Source organism: Dermacentor andersoni, chromosome 3 (genome assembly GCF_023375885.2).
Source record: "Dermacentor andersoni chromosome 3, qqDerAnde1_hic_scaffold, whole genome shotgun sequence".
Classification (NCBI taxonomy): domain Eukaryota; kingdom Metazoa; phylum Arthropoda; class Arachnida; order Ixodida; family Ixodidae; genus Dermacentor; species Dermacentor andersoni.
This window is the reverse complement of record NC_092816.1, coordinates 144341259-144363292: the sequence shown is the minus strand read 5'-3', so window position 1 is coordinate 144363292 and position 22034 is coordinate 144341259. Positions and strand designations below refer to the sequence as shown.

At 46.7% G+C, this 22034-nt stretch overlaps 1 protein-coding gene across 2 annotated transcripts in view; it reads right to left on the bottom strand.

The window, feature by feature from the left end:
* LOC126524993 (techylectin-5A-like) overlaps positions 1-22034 on the bottom strand; it is a 66349-nt gene that overhangs the window by 28945 nt on the left and 15370 nt on the right. For both annotated transcript variants that reach the window (XM_055067534.2, XM_055067533.2), the window contains exons 2-3: positions 20254-20411; positions 4264-4406 (exon numbers count right to left, since the gene is read on the bottom strand). In XM_055067534.2, the coding sequence (XP_054923509.2) occupies positions 4264-4406; positions 20254-20392 (282 nt within the window). In that variant the 5' untranslated portion in view covers positions 20393-20411. The remainder of the gene's footprint in view (positions 1-4263; positions 4407-20253; positions 20412-22034) is intronic.

The following is a 22034-nucleotide window of genomic DNA, read 5'->3' as shown; positions in this document are numbered from 1 at the left end:
CCGCGGCCGCAGCCACTGTTTGGATCCAATCCAAACCACCAGACGCGCTATGCGAAGCCGGTCTCGTAACGAGCTCGTCTCGCTACAACTTCTCAACTCCCGTCGAGTTCGGCTCCTAGCAGACGACATGCTCGGTTGCAAGATGATTGACAGGACAACCTCGTGATTTTGACATCACCAAAAACGTCGTCGCGCCCCTCAGCTGGCGATGTCGGCGCGGCCTAGGGGAATCGCAAGCGCCCGTAACCAAGACAAACGATCTTCGATCGCACCTCTGGGCTCCCTTATCACTCTTGTTCCAGGACACTCTGCGCCATCTAATCGCACTGCCGAGAAGTGCGCGCGCACCCTCCGAGACTACAAGCTTGGCCCGCCGGTGCCTGCGAAATCTGAGAATTGTTCCTTCACTTGCCGCACACTCAGTCACCCAAGTTGGCGAGGGGTTCATCGAAGAGTGGCACATACCTCACGCATTTGTGGTCCAGACTGCGAATGTGTCGGGTTGCTGTCATTGCGGAACTATTAAAACGAAGCTTTCATTGCCCCTTTCATCGACTTTCCTCTGCTGCTGCTGCTGCTGCTGCTGTGGCCCTGTTGTGGTCCTGCACGCCGCTAACGCCGGCCATGTCAGCACGTAGTTCAGACGCACGCCACTACCGCTGGCCATGTTGGGACGTGGTCGTGAAGTGGCCATGTTACAAATAGATAAAACGCAATTGCTGTCTGTATTTCGTTTCATGGAATTTGTTTACGAACTGTAATTCTCAAAATTCCGAGGAATACTACTGTAAAGAATGTAAAACAAGGTGTGCGCCACGTGGCGGGTCTGCGTGGTTGTGGTTCGGAATGATTATTCGCCAAGCGACCCCGCGGCGTCGGCCCCAGATCTTCTGCGACACGGCGCCCTTAATGCTGCCGCGTTAGTGATGGACCGGAGTGTGGCACAAAGGAAAGACGGCCAGAGAAGCTCCTGTCAAGGTTTACGCCGTGTCGCATCTGCACATGACCTCTGGACGCCTAACTAGGCGTGACCTATCACAAATGCTGTGCAGGAGCTGCCGTTCTTGTCTCCGTGCGCACCCGCAGCAGACAGAACAGTAGAGAGAGGAGGAGAGGAGCGTAGTGTTAGCGAGGGAATAGAGCGAGAGAGAGGAGGTATCTTTGTGAGCTATAACGCTACAACCCAGAATGGCGCCGAAGCGTGCACTTAGGGCGGACGAGACAAAGGCTCGCATAAGGCGTCGAGCGGAGCAAGAACAACTAACACAAGTGGGGCAGCTAAGGTAAAATTTGCCATACAGTCACGATTGTCGTATGCCATCCATATATCACCGCCAAATAACGTCAATGAACGCAAACAGCAGACAAAGCTTCGATTACATCGATTCCCACAGTGTGTGGGATCTGCATAACTTTTTGACGAGCAGTGGATTCTGCTCAGCACAGGAGAAATTTAAAGGATATTTTTTGTCATTCTAAAGGCACACATCCCCAGTGGCACATACCTAGTTATCTTAGTTGGCATGAAATATGGTATTTGAAGAGCTGCACACAGATACTGGCACATACCCAGTGATTCAAATTCGCATTGAAAAGGGTAATTAAACGCAAACACGGACCGAGTGGCGCATACCCGATGCTCCAAGTAAGAGTCTGAGTTTCTCGGAACGGTGGCGCCTACCCAGTCCATGCATCTACACTGACCCCTGCCGGTATGAACAAGGTCGGTTGAAAAGCGGCCCGTATGTACACATGCGCACACACTGAGACCCAAGTTCTTCCGATGATTGGTTCTGAATCCTGTCACCTCAGATCAGCAGTGCGGTGCGCTAACCTTTTGATCACAGAGAGCCCAGTGACCGATGTAGGCATGAAAAAGGTTAGATACAAACATAGATAGATAGATAGATAGATAGATAGATAGATAGATAGATAGATAGATAGATAGATAGATAGATAGATAGATAGATAGATAGATAGATAGATAGATAGATAGATAGATAGATAGATAGATAGATAGATAGATAGATGGATAGATAGATAGATTGCATCTTTGACAGGTGGGAACCGAGCCGCAATACACATGCACATGGGTTCCAGCTCACGGTGCACAATCTTTGTCAGCTGCACTAAAGGCTGCTGCTGCTGCCGCGCAGGCGAGTCTTGCCGGTCTTCACAAGGCGATGTTCCAGCCGTTTTGGAAGTCGTGTAAATGACTGGTAGATACGACGGGCTTTCACCTGCTCGAAACGCTTGTACTCCATGATGACGTATTAACCCAAGCACAGTTCTTATAAATGAGTAGATTGAAGGCGTCGTCTGCAGTACCTTTTAAGACATGACTGACTTTGTCAGACTCGGGGATTTCAGTGTCGGCCTTGCGGCAGAGAGCCAGCACGTCCTGTATATAGGCGGCGTAACTCTCGGTGGACGTGGCAACTCGTGGTGCCAACTCTTTCTTGGTGATGACCTTCCGACCTAACTGTTTTCCGAAGACATCTCGCAGCTTCTGCTTGCAGGTCTCCCAGTCACGTAGTTCTGCTTAGTGATTTTGAAAACACACTCGCGCAGTTCCCGCTGAGTAAAAAAATATGTTCGCCGTCGACGTCAGCACCATCATGGCCACAGAAGGTTCCCGAATCAAGCGGATGCAGGAATACGAGAGCCGACGCAGTCGACGCAGCTGTTGCCGAACCAGCCACCGTCTCCTGTGACATTGGTGAAGAAACGAAGCGGCGGCCAGAGCAAAGCTCCGTTCTGAGTCGTTAGCCCGGAATTCCAGTACTAAGAGGAAGCCCGACGCACAAAGGTATGTATAACTATTTACACAAGAAAAAGCGAATGATAAACGCACCGGCTGGTACAAAGGTCACAGCTGCAATCGACAGTCCAGCACTTCCTTTTGGTGCCCCTCTGGCGCTGCATGATCCAGTACAATCGCGCCATAACAATATCGAGACGGAAAAAATGACCATAAGCGCTTCATATTATGGCGAAGCTAGTGTCTACTGAGTGAGAGAAGAACGTGGAAAGGTCTAGATTCCTTGGTAGTCATATGCGGAACTCCTGAACAAACAAAATGTGGTGGGTCAGAACATGCAATGATTACATGACTGATCTTGTGTAAACAAAGGTGGTTGCTACGGCTGCGTCTCCAGCTAAAGGACGGAAGCGCAGGATGATTATTTAAACTTGAAAAGTGGTAGTAGATTGTGGTGAGGAAGAGATGTTTATATTTACACGCGCACAGATTTGATTGCAGTTCGTGATCAAAGCTTGAACACGGGACCCCGTGGCTCACGCTGAGCGCTTCCTGTTACGGCGGCAACGGCAAAATAGTGCATGCGCAATGTGTCCAAAGCCTACGCCAGCATTTGCGTCAGCGCTGACTGCATTCCTGGTCGCCGCCGGCACTCCGCTTTCCTCCTAACCCTTTCGCCACACCGTCCTCCGTATTGCACCTCATGGTGCCGTTGCACCCTCCTCTCTGCTATCGTTATCCCACATCGTCCATTACACGGCGTTTTTCATCCACCGTGGCGCGCCAGTTCGCTCGCAAATTTCGCTATACTAGTTCGCTCGGTTACACGTGATGCCGAAGCGGTAACCATTTTAGAAAGGGAAGGTATGTTAGAGGGGAGCGCACTATTGTCAACAAATGAATTAGTATTATTTTTATGATCTTTTCATAAGGCAAGGTCACTGAGATGTATACTATGAAGATGTCTTATGTGGGATGAATTTAGGTTTTAGCCTATTATCTTAGTGGGGCCTTCCATGGCAAATGCCACAGTGCTACCTGAGGTACATCCACTAAATCCAGTTCGGCGAATTATTTCGAGCAAGTACATGCGAGAAGGTGTTAGGCTCGACAGGTTATTTAGAACCTTAAACCATATTGTGTTTTATAAAGTGGCGTAGTTTTAATTCAGGAGCAGCAGGTGCACGTACGGCTTTAATGTACAAAGTGTTGAGATGAACAGCGGCTTATTTGAATATTTAACGCGGGCATATTGCACAAGAAACGCCTGTGAGACAACAGCAATTCGTATACGTGGCTTTAATTTAAGCTGTGGAAGTCATATGCACCCCTAGGATAACAACATATAACATGGACTGCGCGCAACTTCATACACAACAGAAGCAAAAAATTTTAATTAACTAAAGCGGCACTATTAATTTATCGCACTGTAAACTCGCTTTTTCAAATGGAACATCACAATGCATCACAGCGTATTGTGCTGACCATAAAAGTTTCCTTACTGTCCAACCTCCACCGTCAGTGTCCATGTCGCAGGATACATTCTGTCCTGAAGTGCCGGCGCCCTCATGGAACACGGTGTAAACTCCACTTGTGGTTTGGCCGTTGCGAAGGAGGTCTGCGCAGTGTCGAGGGTGGAAGGAATCTGAAAGAAGAAAATAACACCAAGACGGCGTCTGTAGCTATATGATATTATTTGTATACCTATGGTTTTTTGCGAATATGCAGTTTCCGTAGCGTTTGTCTCGCTTAGTTTCAAATCACGGTATGCGTTGACAGAATTGCTTATGTAGTGCCAACGTCATTGTGCTCCTGCAATTGCCATTTTATAAATGTCAGGGGCCGAATTACCACAGCTTTTCTGCCCTAAATCACGCTCGTTATTTGCTCGCCACCTTCACTATATAGATGTCTGAGTTCACAAACGGCTAGTATCTTATTACCAATTTAGAGGGAGAACTTTCTTGTGAACGCGGGCCGAAATTCTCATCATGCTTTCTTGAAGCCTTTACGTCTCAGAATGACTCACGTGAAGCTGTCCCACGTATTGCTGACAGTCGTCTGCAGTACGCAAGGCCACACTAAACTTTTTTTTTCAAACACCCGCAAGGGCTGTGGTACAATGTATCGTGTAGCAAGCTGGCACCGCTGTGCCAGCTGGGCCCGTATATATATATATATATATATATATATATATATATATATATATATATATATATATATATATGTATATATATATATATATATAAAGCGCGCATGTACTCCTTACATATGGTGAACCAGTGAAGCTGAACCCTGCGGCCGCGACGCTTACCGCTCGGTTAATTCCGACCGTTTATTAAACTCTTTCTCATTTATTGGTTACGTCTTTGTGTTTCTCAAAGAGATTACGCAAATGTTTGGCTTGGTTTTATCACTATGTTTACTTGAAATGCCGTACATTGGGCTTCGCGTAATAACCGTCAAGGAGGGGTGCAATGAGCGGTTGATTGTATTAATCTAGCCGGTTCATCAAAGTCTTTCTGAATTAGGTTACACGTTTGAGTTTCCTAATGCGTTATTCACAGTGTTTGTGATTCGGTTGTGAACTGTAGTTAAAGTGATACACCGGGGCAGCACATTTCATTAAATGAAGACAGGGACACATTTTGAACATATTTCGAAGTTGGAGGGGGATTGCTGCGTGTGTGCTTTGCTGCGAGAGAGAAACGATGCCATTGTCAGCGTCGCCAACGGCGCACCACGCTTTCCGCCGGAGGGTTTCTGTGGTCGGACCGCGAGCGTTTCAGCTACGCATATACAGCTTCGCTGTAAATATATTTCTTTAATAATCTCCTCATGATGCTGTCTTGATCATGATACGCTCGCGATCCAACCACAGAAACCCTCCGGCATAAGCTGTGGCGCATCATTGGCTACACCGGTAGCGACGTTGTTTCTCTCTCGCAGCAGAGCGCGCGCAGCAGTGCCACTCCGACTTCTTAATGGTACGGCCGCGTATCGTTCGTTCTCCCGAGGAGCAGCTGGCCTGCGAACAACATCCCCAGGAGCAGGAGGGCGGGTGACCTTGCCGGCGTTGTAGGGGTTGTAGGACGATCCCGCCGCTGGCGTCCAGTTGTAAGGGTTGGAGGTCGTAAGGGAGGAACTTGGGAGGAACTAGGCGTACATGATTTAATTACAGATATTTACATTCAAACAGGGATACATTCGACAGTCTAGCGTGACTCCCAAATGGGTCACGCAAGACGAAGCATACAGCATGCTGAACCGCTTGTGGAACTTTCAGAATATTCAGAATATTCAGAATACTTTCAGAATATTCTTTCGCAAGAAAGAAATTTGGCACATTCCCGTCTTCCGTACAATGTACGGGTAACAGATGCTCCTACATAGCCTGCCCACTGTTTTGAATAAATTATTGTCTAGGGGTATAATTGCTGAAACATGTTCACTAGTTGACATGAGAAGTGCATTAATTCACTAATATCTTCTTTTTGAAAGCCACGTTCATGTATTATTTTTTCTTATCTTGCTGCGATGTATCCTGTGTATTTTAGCTTGCTGTGATGCATTTCTGGGTTTTTTTTTTACTAATACGCTGTGTTTTTTTTTTGTTCTTATGCTTTGTGCACAAACTCATGTATATACGAGATGTTTTTGCTCTTGTTAAATAGCTAGATCGTTAGTATGTCTTTTACATTTTGCGTTTTCGCTGTATGTCTTGTACAGGGGGGCTCGGGCGTCCCTCAAGTGGTTGTGTTCACTTTTTGCCCGGGCCTACCCGCATCGTTGATTTTTTGGCGATGTAGAAAAACTCAGCTTCAACTTCAACTTCATACGAGCACGAAGCTCCAAACACGCTGCTTCTCGAGCACGAGCACACAGCTCACGAGCACACTCAGCAGTCGCACAACAGCTGCTAATAAACACTCTGTCCTCCCTAGATCCCTAGGTGAGGGAAAACGGCAGTTCACCACCTATTCGTAGCGTCCAACGTCCTCGTAGTCGACGCGCCTTTTTTTTGGAGGAGGAAGGCTCACACACGCACGTACGCACTGCTTTCACAGCTCCCACCAAGGTGAGACGGTCTTCGCAGAACTGTGTCTTGCCCAAAGGAGGCGCCTCTTATTCCCCAATCTGATCCCCGCATCGTGGACGCCGTGGTTCTCCATTGTCAGGCGTCTTCAAAGGCGCGTGGGACGGTGCCGCCAAATACATTCGCTCAGGAACTCCCCCGCTCACGACAGACCAGGGTGGCGGTGGCGATTTCACTAACAATAGTTGGTCCGCCGATCGTGTTTAGTCATAGCGGCGCCGAGGGGGTGTTGACGCGGCACCTCGTGGTCCCTACGAAACGTGTCACCGCAGCGGGTGTTGAAGGCTTCCATGGTCTCTTCGGGGAAGCTCGCCACGCTCGCAGCTGCTGCGGGCTGAGAAAAATTTGCATGTCGGCACCTCTGCAGGCCGTTTCTAACAGCGTCAAACCAACCGGGTCTGCGACCGGGTCAAGACCGTCAAGACCGGGTCTGCGATGCGGAGCGCTAGTGGCAAAGTCGAGCCGATTCGGCTGTTTCGTTCACTTAGCTTCGCTTCGCGAACCAGTACGCGAAGCGGAGCTTAAGCGATAACGTTAGCCCGCCGAGGCCGTGGCCGAGCGAGATCTCTAGCGGCGACGTCGAGCCGAGGATCCGGAAATTCGGGTCCACGAGGCAGCGCAGCGGCAACGTAAAACATCAAAATAAAAACCGAGGCCGCACATTTCAGCTTCGCTGGTTTACCGTCTGCACGGGGTGTGTGGGCCGTGTTTCAACTTGTGTTTCAACTGATCGAGAAATTTCTACGTCCGTCAAGTAGGACGAATGCAATGGCTCATGTCCTCGCGGTAGGGTTTCTGCGATCGGACCACGAATGTTTCGCCTAGGCATATGCAGCTTAGATGAAAAGCATGCCGCTGATAATAAACGTCACTGACTGCCGAGACACTAATGCACGTGTGAAATCAGTGAGATACGTGGTGCCAGAACTTGCCGACACGCGACGCGGTCCACTGCTACAGCCATGACTGAGATTCCGCCGCCAGAGTCTTTACGGCTTCGCAAAAACGCGCCTCACAAATGGCGGAACTTGAAGCATGGAATGCAGATTTAATTTGCCGTCAAAGAGCAAAAAGAGCCACAAAAGCAAATCAGTAAGGCTTAGAAAGAAGCCATCCTCTTCACCTCTCCGGGCAAGAGGCCATCGTTTTTTGCCTTGATCCGCGATGAAGACAAAGCCGACTACGACAAACTGGCGGAAGGTTTCGAGATGTATTGCCTGTCGCAAAGCAACGAGACGTGTTTTGCCACAGAACACAAGCGGACGGGGAGACATTCAAACAGTTGTACATGGACCTACAGTTGAAACCAAGGAGCTGACTGCTGGGAGGCTGCGAGACTGGATGTTGCGGGACCAGGGAGTGTATGGAACTGCAAGCAAGAATTTTTGAGAAAAAAAATTTCAGCGAGAAAGGGTTCAGGCTTTGAGGTGACCGTAGATGGAGCAAAAGGTGACTAAATTGGACTTGCGCATAGTAAAACGTGGAGCGAGGAAAAAAAATATCAGTGCCTTTCCACTCTGCGAAGAAAGATGACCAGCTAAGCTGTGTATGTGGGCCCCTTAATCGCGAACTGCACCTCCGCCGAAGTTTGGCCCGGCATTGCACTATCCTCGGGATCGGTCCACGTATGGGGAGGGCTTAACGCCTGCTTTACCTCCGCGGCTCGTCGGTCCGGCATTACACTGTTTTCGGGAGCGGCCCATGTGTAGGGAGTGCTCAACGCCTGCTTTACCTCCGCCGCGGGTCGGGCCGGTATTGCACTCTCTTTGGGATCGGCCCACGTGTGGGGAGTGGTTAACGCCTGCTTCACCTGGGCTGCGTGTCGGCCCAGCATTGCACTATGTCCAGGATTGGCCCACGCCTGGGGTTCCTTGCTTAAAACGACACGAAAATGTCCTTGGATGGCATAGGTATGCAGCTTCACTGTAAAAACTGTTGGCCGGATAAAGCACGACAAGGAAAAGCACCAGGACAGATGCCAAGTATAAAGCAGATGCGGTTTCTGTGACAGAGTTCACAAGGATAGGCAATGCCTAGCTTCTGGTCAATTTGGTGCCCAATGCGACAAGCTAAACCATTTTTCTGTGCGCTACAGACCGAAACAACCAAGGGCTGACAACGCATTACAGCTAAGCGACGTAGCGGCAGTTACCGATAGAAATATTTCAACTTTATGGAAATATTCGCGGCTGGTAGCCTCATAATCGATAAGCGAAGGCGTGATTGACTTGTTATAACTCGCATCTTTGGCCTTGCCGTGAAGCTAAATGTGGAAGCAAGTACTCAGGTGAACTTCCATCATTTCACTATGCACGTTTGAGATTGTGAATGCCCGAAAGCATCCGCTGCCCACAGAAGCTATTCTCAGTTACGAAAGAAGTGAAATTAAGCAAACAGGAAAGGCCCGCCTCTGTGTTGAACAATGGCCGCAAAGACATGCGGTGTATTTTTTTCGTCTTGAGAAAAAGAATACCGACCTTACTGCAGCTTGAAAAGAGTGAGCAGTTCGGCTTGGTGAACATTAATCAAGGCTATGACGTGCAAGGTGTAAGCGAACTGTCTAAGTGCTAATAGCCGGACTTTAAAGACATGACAGTGTTCTTAAAGCTGTGCTCTGGAGGAGGATGAAAAACACACAATGTAGAGAACGGGTGCCGAAATTTCAACTAGCGTTACATAAATTGGCTAGCTATTTGTACGCACTGCGCATCAGGAACGCATATTGATGAAAATAATTGCACAAGCTAATCGATTCACCTATCCAGATACCTGTAAAGAAATGACATTTTTTTCATGCTGCGCCAAGGAAGGGCGGCTGATAAACTAAACCCCTGATTTGCTTTTATACTACGCTTCAACTCTTTCATGTTCTGTCTTGGTTTCTTTTATTTTTTTATTATTTGCTTATGAAAGGTGTGTTAGAACGTGGTCACAGGTATTAACACGCTACAACGGAAGTACAGAGTGGCCTTGGAAAGACGGTGTTCGCCCAGTAGCTGAGCCGGCAAGACTTGTTCCCCTCATTCGGCTGCCTAATCTCAAACAAGAAGTGGATCGCCTGAAAGCAGCAGCCATCATCGAGAAAGCTCAAGAACTGTCTGAGTGGGTGTGCCCACTGGTAACTCTCCCTAAATATAACGAGAATTGCTTCTAGCAAGAGATTATGTATAATATTAAACTAGATGGAAATAGTGGCTTTCACGAAAGCCCACTAGATAAAGAAACTTCGCCAATCTGCACGTTCATAAGCCATTTTTAACGTTACCGGTTTTTAAAACTACCATTTCGGTTAGATTTGGCGCCAGAAATGTTTCACAGGAAGGTGACATATGTAATTGAAAGTTTACCCATTATGCGGGTTTGTGTGGATCCGATCATTATCCGGCAAGCCACGTGGGAAGAGCATACGGATAGGCTGTGTACACTTCCAACACTGCTGTCACCGCAGGCTTAACGCTTAACTGGGAATAATGCATGCTACAGCAACGTCAAAAATAGAGCACATGGCTGACAAATTCATCGCTGCTGGAATAGAACCAAAGGAGAACCTAGAGAAATGCATAGCGATATCCACCAAGACGTCAACCAAAATGGAGTTCCAAGGATACTTGGGTGCCATGACTTACTTTTCTAAGTGCCTCTCAAACCTGGCTGATCGAACCAAAAACATTCGTGCCTTGCGGCGACAAGATGCCATTTTCGAAAGGACATCATTACACGAAAGAGAATGGGCCCTTCTGCGCGAAATGCTTATGCAAGAACCCGTTCAAGCAGTGCGCTATGTTTATCTTCATAAAAGTGTTAAATGGGACTATATTTTCCGCAGGAAAACTAACTGGTATCTATCAAGTTCTTAGATTTGAACCAAGACATCACTAGTTATCGCAATTAAGTAAAAAATCTGTACCCTTTTACGTGGCTAGCGACTGTAAATGTAAGGTGTCCCACCTAACGTTAGCCAAGGTGTTCATCGAAATAACACATTCTTTAAATACGGTACGATGATCTAGATTAAGACATACGTTGTTCGGTCGTCACACCGCTGATGACCCAACACAGCAGGTTCCATAATTGTATTTTGCGCTCTCTTCCTTAAATATTTTTTTTCGTTCAACATGTTGGTTAACGTCGCTGGGACATACGCTAAAGTCGACTGTTCTTACATGAACAGTGAAGCGCGGCCGAGGTGGCCCCATGGGCTTGCGCGGCAAGAAAGCACCAATCAAAAGGCACAAGGCAGGGCAGGGCATTAGAGGCTAAAGCATTTTGTTAGAAATCAAGGGTAGCATTCTATTCAGACATGCGTTTGCGAGGGATCAACAATGTTATATTGCGGTTCAGCAATTGATTTAGGGAAGGTGGGTAGAAGCATCCTGACGTATTGAGGCCCGCCTCATTATATTGAAGGCTCATTACGGAGGTCTGCAATAGTATGGCGAGAGCTTAGATTTTTTCTTGGCGATTCTCGAAGTTTACTCTGACAAAGAGCATCATAACTTGCTAAAGAAAATGTGAAAGTAAATTCGGACCTGCCAGGAATTTCACCGCGCTGACGCATGTAGAATAAAAAAACTAAATTATGGTGTTTTACGTGCCAAAACCACTTTCTGATTATGAGGCACGCCGTAGTGGAGGACTCCGGAAATTTCGACCACCTGGGGTTCTTTAACGTGCACCTAAATCTAAGTACACGGGTGTTTTCGCATTTCGCCCCCATCGAAATGCGGCCGCCGTGGCCGGGATTCCATCCCGCGACCTTGTGCTCAGCAGCCCAACACCATAGCCATTGAGCAACCACGGCGGGTTCATGTAGCATAGGCTTGGCTGTAATCGAAAACAAGAAAAGATTCCAACGACTATAAATACCCCTGTTTACACCAGAAAGAATATATTTCAAAAATCGGCGGGCCTAGCAAACGTGGTGTTTACACAAGTATGTTCCTGTGAGGCAGACATACAACAATTATAATTCACAAAAATTCGTTATATAATTTTACATTAAAGCCTCGAGAGTAGCTTCTTAGATGAAAAATTTGAAGGCGGCGACGTCTTAAGGTATCGATATCTCTTTAGACCTTGAAAATTGCCCCCAGTTCAATATTTTTTTCATCGTATTTCCAAACCTGATAGGTGCATAATAGCAACCAAGTCCGCCCACTGCTATGTCAGGCAGAGTTGCCCTGTGAGGAAGTGCATGACGAAATTTAAATTGTGGCATGCAGCTTTTAATATTAGTACTGCGCTTTGCGGCGTATGCCTGCCGTGACAAACATGACCTATCACTACCTGCTGCGATTGGCCGTGAAGCCCACTTTGAAACTTTGTCGTGCTTTTCATAACAATGAATATCTGTCTTACACAACAGCGTGACCACTTATTCTGCGTTCCCGGTACGATTAATTTTGATTTTGCTTGAATTGAGCACTGAAATTGGTCAGCAATTTCTCAGCTGAGGTGCAGTGTTGAAAACTTCGAACAACGGCACTGCGAAAATGCGATTGCCACTTAAAGAGCGGGTCCCAAAGTTCAATAAAAGGTTATTTAGCAATGTTATGTGAATTAGTATTCTAAGCCTCCGAATGTTCTCGGCAAAGTATGTTCACTTCGCCAAGGAACTCATCTACAAAAACAGCACGTTCACTAAGCTCATAGCCTTCTTTAAAAAAAATTTGCTGTAACAAAAAAGAATCTAATGCTCCATTCAATATATACGTAAGTAGGGTGTCATTCCCGCGGTAGCAAAGCTGTTAAATGAAAAAAAAAACGAAATACAGTACAAGATGCAAGATACGATCTTAAGACATGCGGTGTTCGACTGCCGCACCTCAGAGAATTGAACACCGTACGCTTTATAATTGCATGTTGTACTTGTTTTTATGTTTTGTTAGCAGCTTGGCTATCGTTAGCAGGGTCCCACAGTACATAATGCTATTGGCACATCGTGCGAAAGTTTCAGGGTTGCTTTGCTGAGAGTCTGCTTATTTCACGTTGTTTTGTGCTGCACAAAACTGGAGATTGCTACAAGCTTAGCTTCACGGAAGGTTGGTCGACAGATGTAACTATTATCAGTCCTTTCTTTTGCGTCAGTAAACAGCATGAAGAAACTTTGAGTGCACTTACATGGAAAGAGAAACGTACAAAGGAATACTTGGTGTTGTGAATAAGCAGTAAATATGAACGCATTCCGGTGTGCTGCGTGACATTACATTCATTGCTTATTCCGACAGAATCTTCCGCTTGGATGTTGTGTAGCGCAGTGGCGTTACTTGGCTTCATGACAGCCGCTACGGCTGCATGGCGTGTCATCCTCCTTCCACCCTACACACCCACCTTTTTTTGCGCTCCACGATTCATGCCTTTGGGAATGTAGAACGCATTTTCCAAAGCTTCAATAGCGAACACAACCTTCGAGCTTTCTGGCTTCGGAGCCATATTTGCACGCGGAAGCAGAGCGTTGAGCACGCGTGTGTAATATCGAGGGCCATAGTGAGCGAATAGAAAGACACGATACATTTCACGGCCAACGTCGCTTTGTTGCAGAAATAGAAGACGAGCAAGTGTTGAATTTGCAATCTGTATTCTTCCGGAGGCTTTTATTTATCATAAGCAGCCCAGTAGAGTGTTTTTAGAGCTATCAGATAAAAATAATAGCAACTTTAAGCCACGAGACGTTCATCTGAGGGATTGTTAGCTTTTTGTGCGCAGGCGTCAATTAAAGCGGGCGCGAGAGAGAAACTATGGGGGCCTTTGCTCCTTGAATATATGACTCTGCCTAGGCACTACTGAGGAGGTTTCTTAGCACGTGTTGTATTAGTTTGTCCCCTAGACATGCCGACATTGCGGAGTGCGGTCGAGTTTGTTTATGCTCAGCCGCTGGCTTCCCTAGCGGTGAGGAAATGAGTACGGACGCCCCATTTGGTGACGGATGTCTCTGAAGGGGGAAGGTTCTCACTGGTGTTGCATAAGTGGCGGGTCACTTTTTTCTTTCAGACGATAGATTGGATTTTTACAAGCACTGCTCCAGGCGGGTGCATGTAACCGGCAAACGGAAGCCTCAGAAGAGCACGTGAGGTTATAATGCAGCAGGCGGCGCAGGATCTCCAGGGCACCCAAGTCGGCCACTGAGAAGTCGGTGGCCGACTTATCGGCCATACAAGCGAGGGTCATAGTCCGCTTATGCATGGCCATTGACCACGTCGGCAGAAAGTCGGGCCTCTTGCTTGGCCTAGCGTCTTTGGGTGACTATGTGCCATGGGCTCCTCCTGCAGGTCGGTAAGCGAGCCTGGGCCAACCTCGCTATTAGGTCGGTGGCCTGCGCGTGCGCTTGTGTATATGAAAAAGTTCGTAAATAACTAAAACAGGTTGGCCGGTTTCTAACATTGTACCACTAATCTGAAAACCGATTCTCATAACAATTAGGCCACGGACGTATACCTCAAGAGGTCGCATGCAAGCCAGTGCGTTGAAATGTTGGTACATCATTTAAAATGGGCCCGCGAAACGTCATCTGAGACTTTTTTGAGAGCACAGAGGTCGTAACGCGAGGTCGAAAAGCTGGTTTGAGGTGCGGGGCCAACACTTTCTTGGTTCCTGGGAAGCAGATAGATCAATGCATAGACTGGGCGGTGTATTGGCTAAATTCTCCATAGGATTGGTCTCGGGAGGTTTTTACGGTTTCCTTCCCTTAAGTGTAGCTACTAATTTTACTTTTGCGCTTCGTTCTACCCGGTTTACCGCACTACAGCCGCTCCTGCTGCTGAAACCGCTTGGCAGTCACGGCGGCTGAATCTATTAGCCGGCATGCAAGCATCATGGACGCTTCTGCGACGCCGCGCCGTTGACTCATTCCACAAAGGCAAGTACTCTTGAATGAAAAGTATCTGTTCAAGTGTTAACAGAATCATATGCCGATTCGGCCGTGGAGCAGAACGCACCCGTCACCCTGTTGCAGTTAAGCTTGAGACGCCGCTGTTTTCAGCAAAGGCTACTTTCCGTTTTGTAGCGCGTCGTGAAACGCAGCAGTTTCTCGCTGAAACACATGTATTTCAGCACCTCAGCGTCTGAAGGATGGCATAATGTGGCCACAGTTTGACAAATGCTTTCTTTTTACTTCTTCATTTACAGTTTGCCTCGACAGTGAACACTTCCAAAGTCCAAATGCAAGCAAGACGTGAACTCTGTTGTGGTGCACTGAATCTTCGGCACGCAAGACAAAGAGGACGCACTGAAAGGTTACAGGCAGGTTATGCAGGGTGCAGCTACAGTCTAGTGCAACTAGGGGAACTGACTGAAATTTACTGAACGGATTTTTGATGTTATCATTGTATACACATTATGCGCTACATATATCAAATGATATTCATTTCTAAGCGATACTTAGAAAATGTCATTACTAAATAAAGAATGCTTCCTAATTTCTGCAGTACATTTTGTCTTAGTCTAGTCACGTGCAATAAAACGTGTCGACAAATTTGAGTGGTTCTGACACGTATGGTTTACAGATCTTTGTTCAATAAATGGCTTAAAAACATCCACTTCGTTTTGTACCTGTGTATCCTGGCCTTACAGTAGTGTGTAAGTGCAGTTGCTTTACACACACTTACATATATATATATATATATATATATATATATATGCGTATGTATGTATGTATGTATACAGGGTGCGTTATTTAGCTACACCAGAATTTTTAAAAATTGCCTGTGACAGCACAATCCCAACCCTCGAGAGGAATTACTTGATTAGCGTGGGCATTACTTCCGCTAAAAATCCTAACGCTTAAAGGAATGTCGTAATTACACTAATCTACTTTGTAATTAATTACTTTACGTCACATATCTCACTTCTCGAATAGTATCTAGTGAGTTTGCTAAGCATATGCACTAGGAACGAATTCTGAGAATGGCACCGGTTTCAAGATATGCGCCGTCAAACTTGCGATAAAAATGTACTGTTATTCTACTTACATTGTTATGGAAAAGCTTTTTAGATATTAAACACAAAAGTAGCGGGAACGCCAATTCATTTCCTCGGACACTTCAAAAAATTAATATCTCGAAACCGGTGTAGACCTGCGAATTCGCTCCAAGTAGAATGGCCTTGCGAACTGGCCTGCTATAATTCAGAGATTGAAATAAGTTCTGCAATGTGCTTAACTAAAGAAAGTCAATTATAGCAATTACGTTAAAATTCAATTAAAACTTTGATTTCTCGTAGAAGTAATGGCCGCCTCGTTGCATAATGTAATCCAAGGACTGTAATTGTGCTAGCTCCCACAGGCAATTTTTTAAATTTTGCGCGCAGCTAAGAAGCACCTGATATAAAAACCAATGCATAAATAAACGAGCGGCCCACCAAACTTTGGTTGACCAGTTGGCCAGGTTGGCCATTCAGGTCGGCCAAATGTCGATGGCCATAATGCCGGTCGACGTGAGGCCAGTGTCAATCCCCAAATGCGGGCCGCGCTCGGAGGGTGACCATGGGCCTAGTTCGGATGGGTCGGCCAGTGACCTCGGGCCAACATTGTGCCGAGCACTTTTGTGCTATTGGGGAGTCAGTCATCGTTACCTTACCGACGGCCTTTCAGCCACTTGCGTTCAAGCGCGGTTTCTAAGGCGCTCTGCCTTCTAGATTTTCGATATATACGGCCCGGGCTCTACTACGGTCGATACTGCTCCCACAGAAACATGTGTGGTATTATTTACAAGGTACATTGCCGTAAGGTGCGAGAAAGCTATGATCCGCCACGACTGACTTAGCACGAGCGTCGCAGGCGCGACAGTCTTCCCGACACAGCGTTCGCGAAGTCGGGCGTGAGTGCCCGCTCATTCACCTGTTTTACCGCGCGGGCAGCCAGCACCCAAGCGCAAACTCGACCCCACTCCGCAATGCCGGCACGCCTACGGACAACCGCCTATACGCGTAGTGCGCGCCGGTGGACGCGCCACTGGTGGCGGCCTTGCGCAGGTGGGGAGCCAGGCGCGCGCCGTAGTTTATTGTGTCGTTGATTGTGCTTCTCTGTCTTATTCACGTTTTCAGAGCAAAATAGGCAACACCCTTGGCATGTGTGGGGTGGCCAAAGCTTCAAGGAATGTCGAAGAAGAATCGTTGCAGGGTGGGGGGCTCAAACACCGGCGAAAACGTGCCGGCGACACGGTTCTAATCATTCCCCGCAAAGCCTCATCAGCGAGAGCAACGGTTGCAAAAATGTATTGTCGCTTCGGCGGAAAATTTCTTGTTCTCATTCTTTCCTTTGTCTCGTCGGCATTTTTTTTTCCCACTCAATCATAGGCGTGTAAGCAACGAAGTTCGTCTGCAGTGCAGCATGCGGTTTAAAGGCATTTCGCTGAAGTTCGGAAAGCCGTTTGCCGCTTATATTGCTTTCCGCTTCTTTACCGTGTTGCGCTAGCTAGGCAGCGCGACTGCACGAGCGCATTGTGTTGTGTGTTAAAGCTACCGAAGTTTGCAAGAACTGAAACTGTTGGTTTTATGTGGCCCAGTAAATCATCGCACCAGTTGTCCCGCACTTCATTTTTCTACATCTATTTTATGCGTGGCTTCGCACATCTTTAACTGCTGCTAGTTGCTGAATGAAAAACTATTGTTGATTCTTTTGAGCTGCGAGGTTTTCACCCTGCGTCATTTGTAAAGAGTATAAATCACGCCGTGTCTTATCGGAATGATAGCAAGGAAGTGCTTCTTTCCCGAGGGCAACTTAGATATTGTGTGTGTGTTTTTTTTTTCGGAAATGTGTTGCTAATAATTGCTGCATATGGTATTTTTGTTCCATATTTCGCTGAAAAGTTCGCTCCACGTTTGGGAAGTCATCACACCTCGATGCTGCCTGAGCAGACTTAACGCGCCAAGCGATTTGTTTGTTTCACAACGTAGTCCCTTCTTGCATGTGAAGTTTGTGCTCAACTGAATTCTTTCTTATTATGGTTACGCTGCAGAGGATTAAATCCGGCCTTGCCGCCAGCGCTCATCTACTTTGACTGGCGCTATTCTGTCTTTAAATATATCATGTGGCACCTCTCTCTTTTATTATAATAAAGTACTGAAAAGTTAGTTAGACTTTAGCTTCGTACGTTTCCAAGCAGCTCCCTTGGGGAACTTAAAATTGACGAAACTGCAGCGGGAATGGCAATTCATCAGCGTATGCAGCAGAATTGTATCGGCGGTACAGCACTAACACACGCTTTTATTAACCCGTGCATTTGGAGACAATCAATAAATTCGCAATTCTTCTTAAGGCGACTTCGACTGGACTTATTCGGCGATGTCACATGTATTCATCGGCAGAAAAATCACAATGCCATATGCAGACATCGCACCGAGCGGATTTGTTTGATATAAAGTGTTGCCATCGGCCATACCATGCTGAATACGCCGGTTCTCGTCCGATATAAAGTGTGCGCTAACGACGGTTGTTGATTATTGAGGTGCAGAAGCAGCATTACGGCAAGGGTAGAATTAAAAAGACGATCGAGAGATCACATTACTTAACAAAATCTATCGGCTAGTTAACATGAGCTGCACTTCATGTAAATGGGGTTCGTGGCGTTTGTCTGCGGGACGCATCTGGCAGGTATGTGGACCATGTTGTCCCAAACACCTGTCACATCGTGTTCCTTCTGCACTTCTCTACCCTTCACGCTATTCTCTTCATCCGCCAATTCAGCTGCCCCAGGTGCAAACGTCAACCGCAGTGGGCTACGAGCCGCGGAAAAAACAATGGCTATAGTAGCGACCACAGCATCGCCGCCGCCCAGCGCGCGGCACACTCGGGCGATATATCACCCCCCCCCCCCCCCCGCTCTAGTGGCGCCATGGGTGTGGCAAGTGCATTGTTTGTATATTTGGACGTCCTCTCTTGCAAGTGCTTATCGCTATCAAGGTGTCGCGACAGCACACAAAATACACAAGTGGATACGAAACTTGAAGTACGCGTGGCTGCCAATTCGATGGCGAGGCAGGCGTGACCTACATTGCATGAGCGACGACAATGGTGTGGCTCCAATCTGGGATATTTGTGATCAACAGAGATTGCAGCGGAATGTGCGGTGAGACGTGTGGAAATACCGATCCGATTGGAGAAGTTCGAGTACATTTTACGAGCGACGATGCTTCTCTGGTCAATTTAGGGCTGCTATTGTTTCTGGATAGAAGCTCTCCCAATAATAATTGTAAAGATAGGTTCATTCTGTCTGAGAATACATCTGCTTGTCCGTCAACGCACCGTGGCACAATTAAAAGCAAAGTTACGGTAATGTGCCTTAAGCGAAGTTTTGTTTAAGTGCTTAGTATAATTGCTATGCCCAGGGAAACACAGCGCGTGGACTTATAATTCATTGCCTAAGTATTTTGAACCTATGCGTACGGCGTATGTCTGTCTATGTAAGTTTTTGCAACATTTGCCTAACTACAAACTCAAGATCACATGTTCTCATAGGAGGCGATGTGGATGGAGCGATAGAACACCGGTTATTGCGAGGTTTTGACGGGATGAAGGAAGCATTGCGAGCAGAAATGCGTGGCACACAGTTGCAATAAAGTCAGGGACAGCCCATGCTTAACGCTTCAACTTCACCGATTAATACATGGTCAAGCATACCCACCAGCGAGCGAGAAGTCCTTTGTCCTTCTTTTGCAAATATTCATTGGCCTCTAAAACCTTTGCATGATTTTCCCTCATCGTGCCGAGGCTGTGTGGGATGTCCCCTCCCCCCCTCTCCATGTAACGCTACTTGTACTCGACGATACACCCACGTTAAACCCAATGGAACAGGCATAGATGCTATGTCCACACTTCAGGGCCTCTAATGTGATAGATCTAGCACGATTATCAGAACTCTACTGTAACAAGAAAAACTGGCGTTGAAAGCCACATTGAACATCTTAAATGACCAGAGAGACATTTCGGGCACGTGAATACCCCAAAAGGATGACTAGAGAGGCACGAGCTGGAAAAACCTTAAAAAAAAAGCACATTCAACACACACACACAACTGCTTGTGTGTGTGTGGGGGAGGGGGCGGGGGGGTCAGTGCGGGTGCGTGCGCGCGTGCATGAGTGCGTGTGCGAGCCCAGTTGGCGCTTGTTTAGTCGTCCATGAAATGACACGCGCTGCATTGGTATGGATCGCTGAACGAAGTCCAGGGTTGCAATACGCAGTCTCCACGACCAACTCAGCTTTGATTACAACTCCTGAGTGATCGGCTGAGTTTTGAGTATACTGTCTACGGGATCGATGCGCTTTACTCGGCATTAATCTGATTAGCGGACAGACAGGTGACCAGGCGGCAGGAAATGGATAGGATGTGTAGGTAAAAGAAGTTTTGCTGTAACAGTTTCAGTGATATTAGTGTCACACAGATAAGAAATATACGCAGGTTACCTTTAAGACTGTTGAACTCTTCTGCTAGCTCCCGTATACGCTGTCGAACGCTGTTGTACTTAGCCGGGGCCTGGGGCATTGACAGCACAGTGGTCGTAGCAGAAGCGACGATGCACAGAACGGCGATTGTACGCATCATAGTGTCCTGCCGGCTGTACCTGCATTTTTCGGAAGCAGGTTATTTAGTCTGAGAAGGCTAAGGTTACCTAATACAAAAAAAAATATATTTTCGCCTTCGGATACTTCAGCTACACCACCCTGCAGGGTTGCCTTGAATATGTACATTGCTTGTGCAGTCCACCATAGGAGTACTGTAGCTTACATGTTGAAAATTGTCAAGTGATGGAAGGCCTGATTTTTCCGCTCACGGCAAATGCAATTTTAACCTGGTGCTACAATGAAACACTATAATTTTTGTAAGAGGGCGAATATATTTGTTTGCATGTTATTAGAGCTAATGGCGAAGGATATATCGATGGCCAATTCTGGTTGAGGTATTACGGAAAAGCAAAATTATCAAGCAACATAAGTTCTGGCTAATCAGCGTCACTCATTTTGACACGATTGGATCGACAATTCAGTCTGATTAAAGAAATACGGGTTACTTCCAGCTTATTCCGTCGTTGATGACATTCGGATGTGGAATATTGCTTTTTACCTACACTTCAATATTGCACAGTTCTTTATTCTTAATTATGAGCTTTTACCGGCCGGCTTAAATGAGGAAGCGAAGAAAAAAAGAAATGTTGTGAACACATTCCCTATGCCAGTTCATATATGTGAAGCTTTCTTAGTTTTTGACAATTCTTCACTGAAACACATCATATGGTATGTACAATATACAAGTCCTAATTAAGGGAGAATGAGACATGCACCCAATCGTAGCAATTGCTACAAAGGAAACCCATACGGGTTCCTCGAATTATTATTTTCTTCAACTGCGAGGCTTTTCTTTCGAGGAACCCTTATGGGATTCTGCAGAAGAGTACGCATTTGGGCTGGTGGGTTCATGATTACGAGCAATAAAAAACAATAAAAAATAAAGCAATAAAAAACAACAGCACTGTTGTCTGTGTCCCTTCACTCGTCCTGTTGTTAAGCGCTGTTTTTTATTGTTCGTATGAGATTTCTTTGTATCAATTGCTACGATTGGGTGGATGTCTTATTTTCCCATAACTAATTGCTCCTCTACACTTTGCGGGTTTCCGCATAACTATTACGTCAATGTACAAGCCTGTCTATTTAGAAAATTCAGTTCTCTGGTGCCACCTCACCACATTGCGATGAGAGATGCACAGAGAATTTACACAGCTAGTATGGTGGGTTTTCCAAGGCTAAGAGAAGTTCCATCCAGCATTAAAGCGTATTTAATCACAAGACGCCACGTACTCGACTTTGTACTCTACTTTGCCGCAGAACCAAAGTACGATGTGAGGCAGGCAGCAAACGCACCCCGTTACTTATGTTTTCATGCACGGTTATGGCTTATGCTCACTTTTAATGCACATCATTCTTGTGTGAGTTAACCCAGTTCTTTACATTTATCTGGCCGTTCTCGTGGAAGGAAGAAGGAAAAAGTGGAGAAGGAAGGCAGGGAGGTTAACCAGTTTAGCCTAACCGGTTTGCTACCCTACACATGGGAGCGGGATGGGGGGGATGAAAGATGGGGAGAAGAGATAGAGGGCACATAACACGGCACACACATCGTTGGTTACAGTCTGTCACTCTTGTGCTGTACGTGACATCACTGTCACAGCCGCTTGTCCAAGCCCGTATCCTTC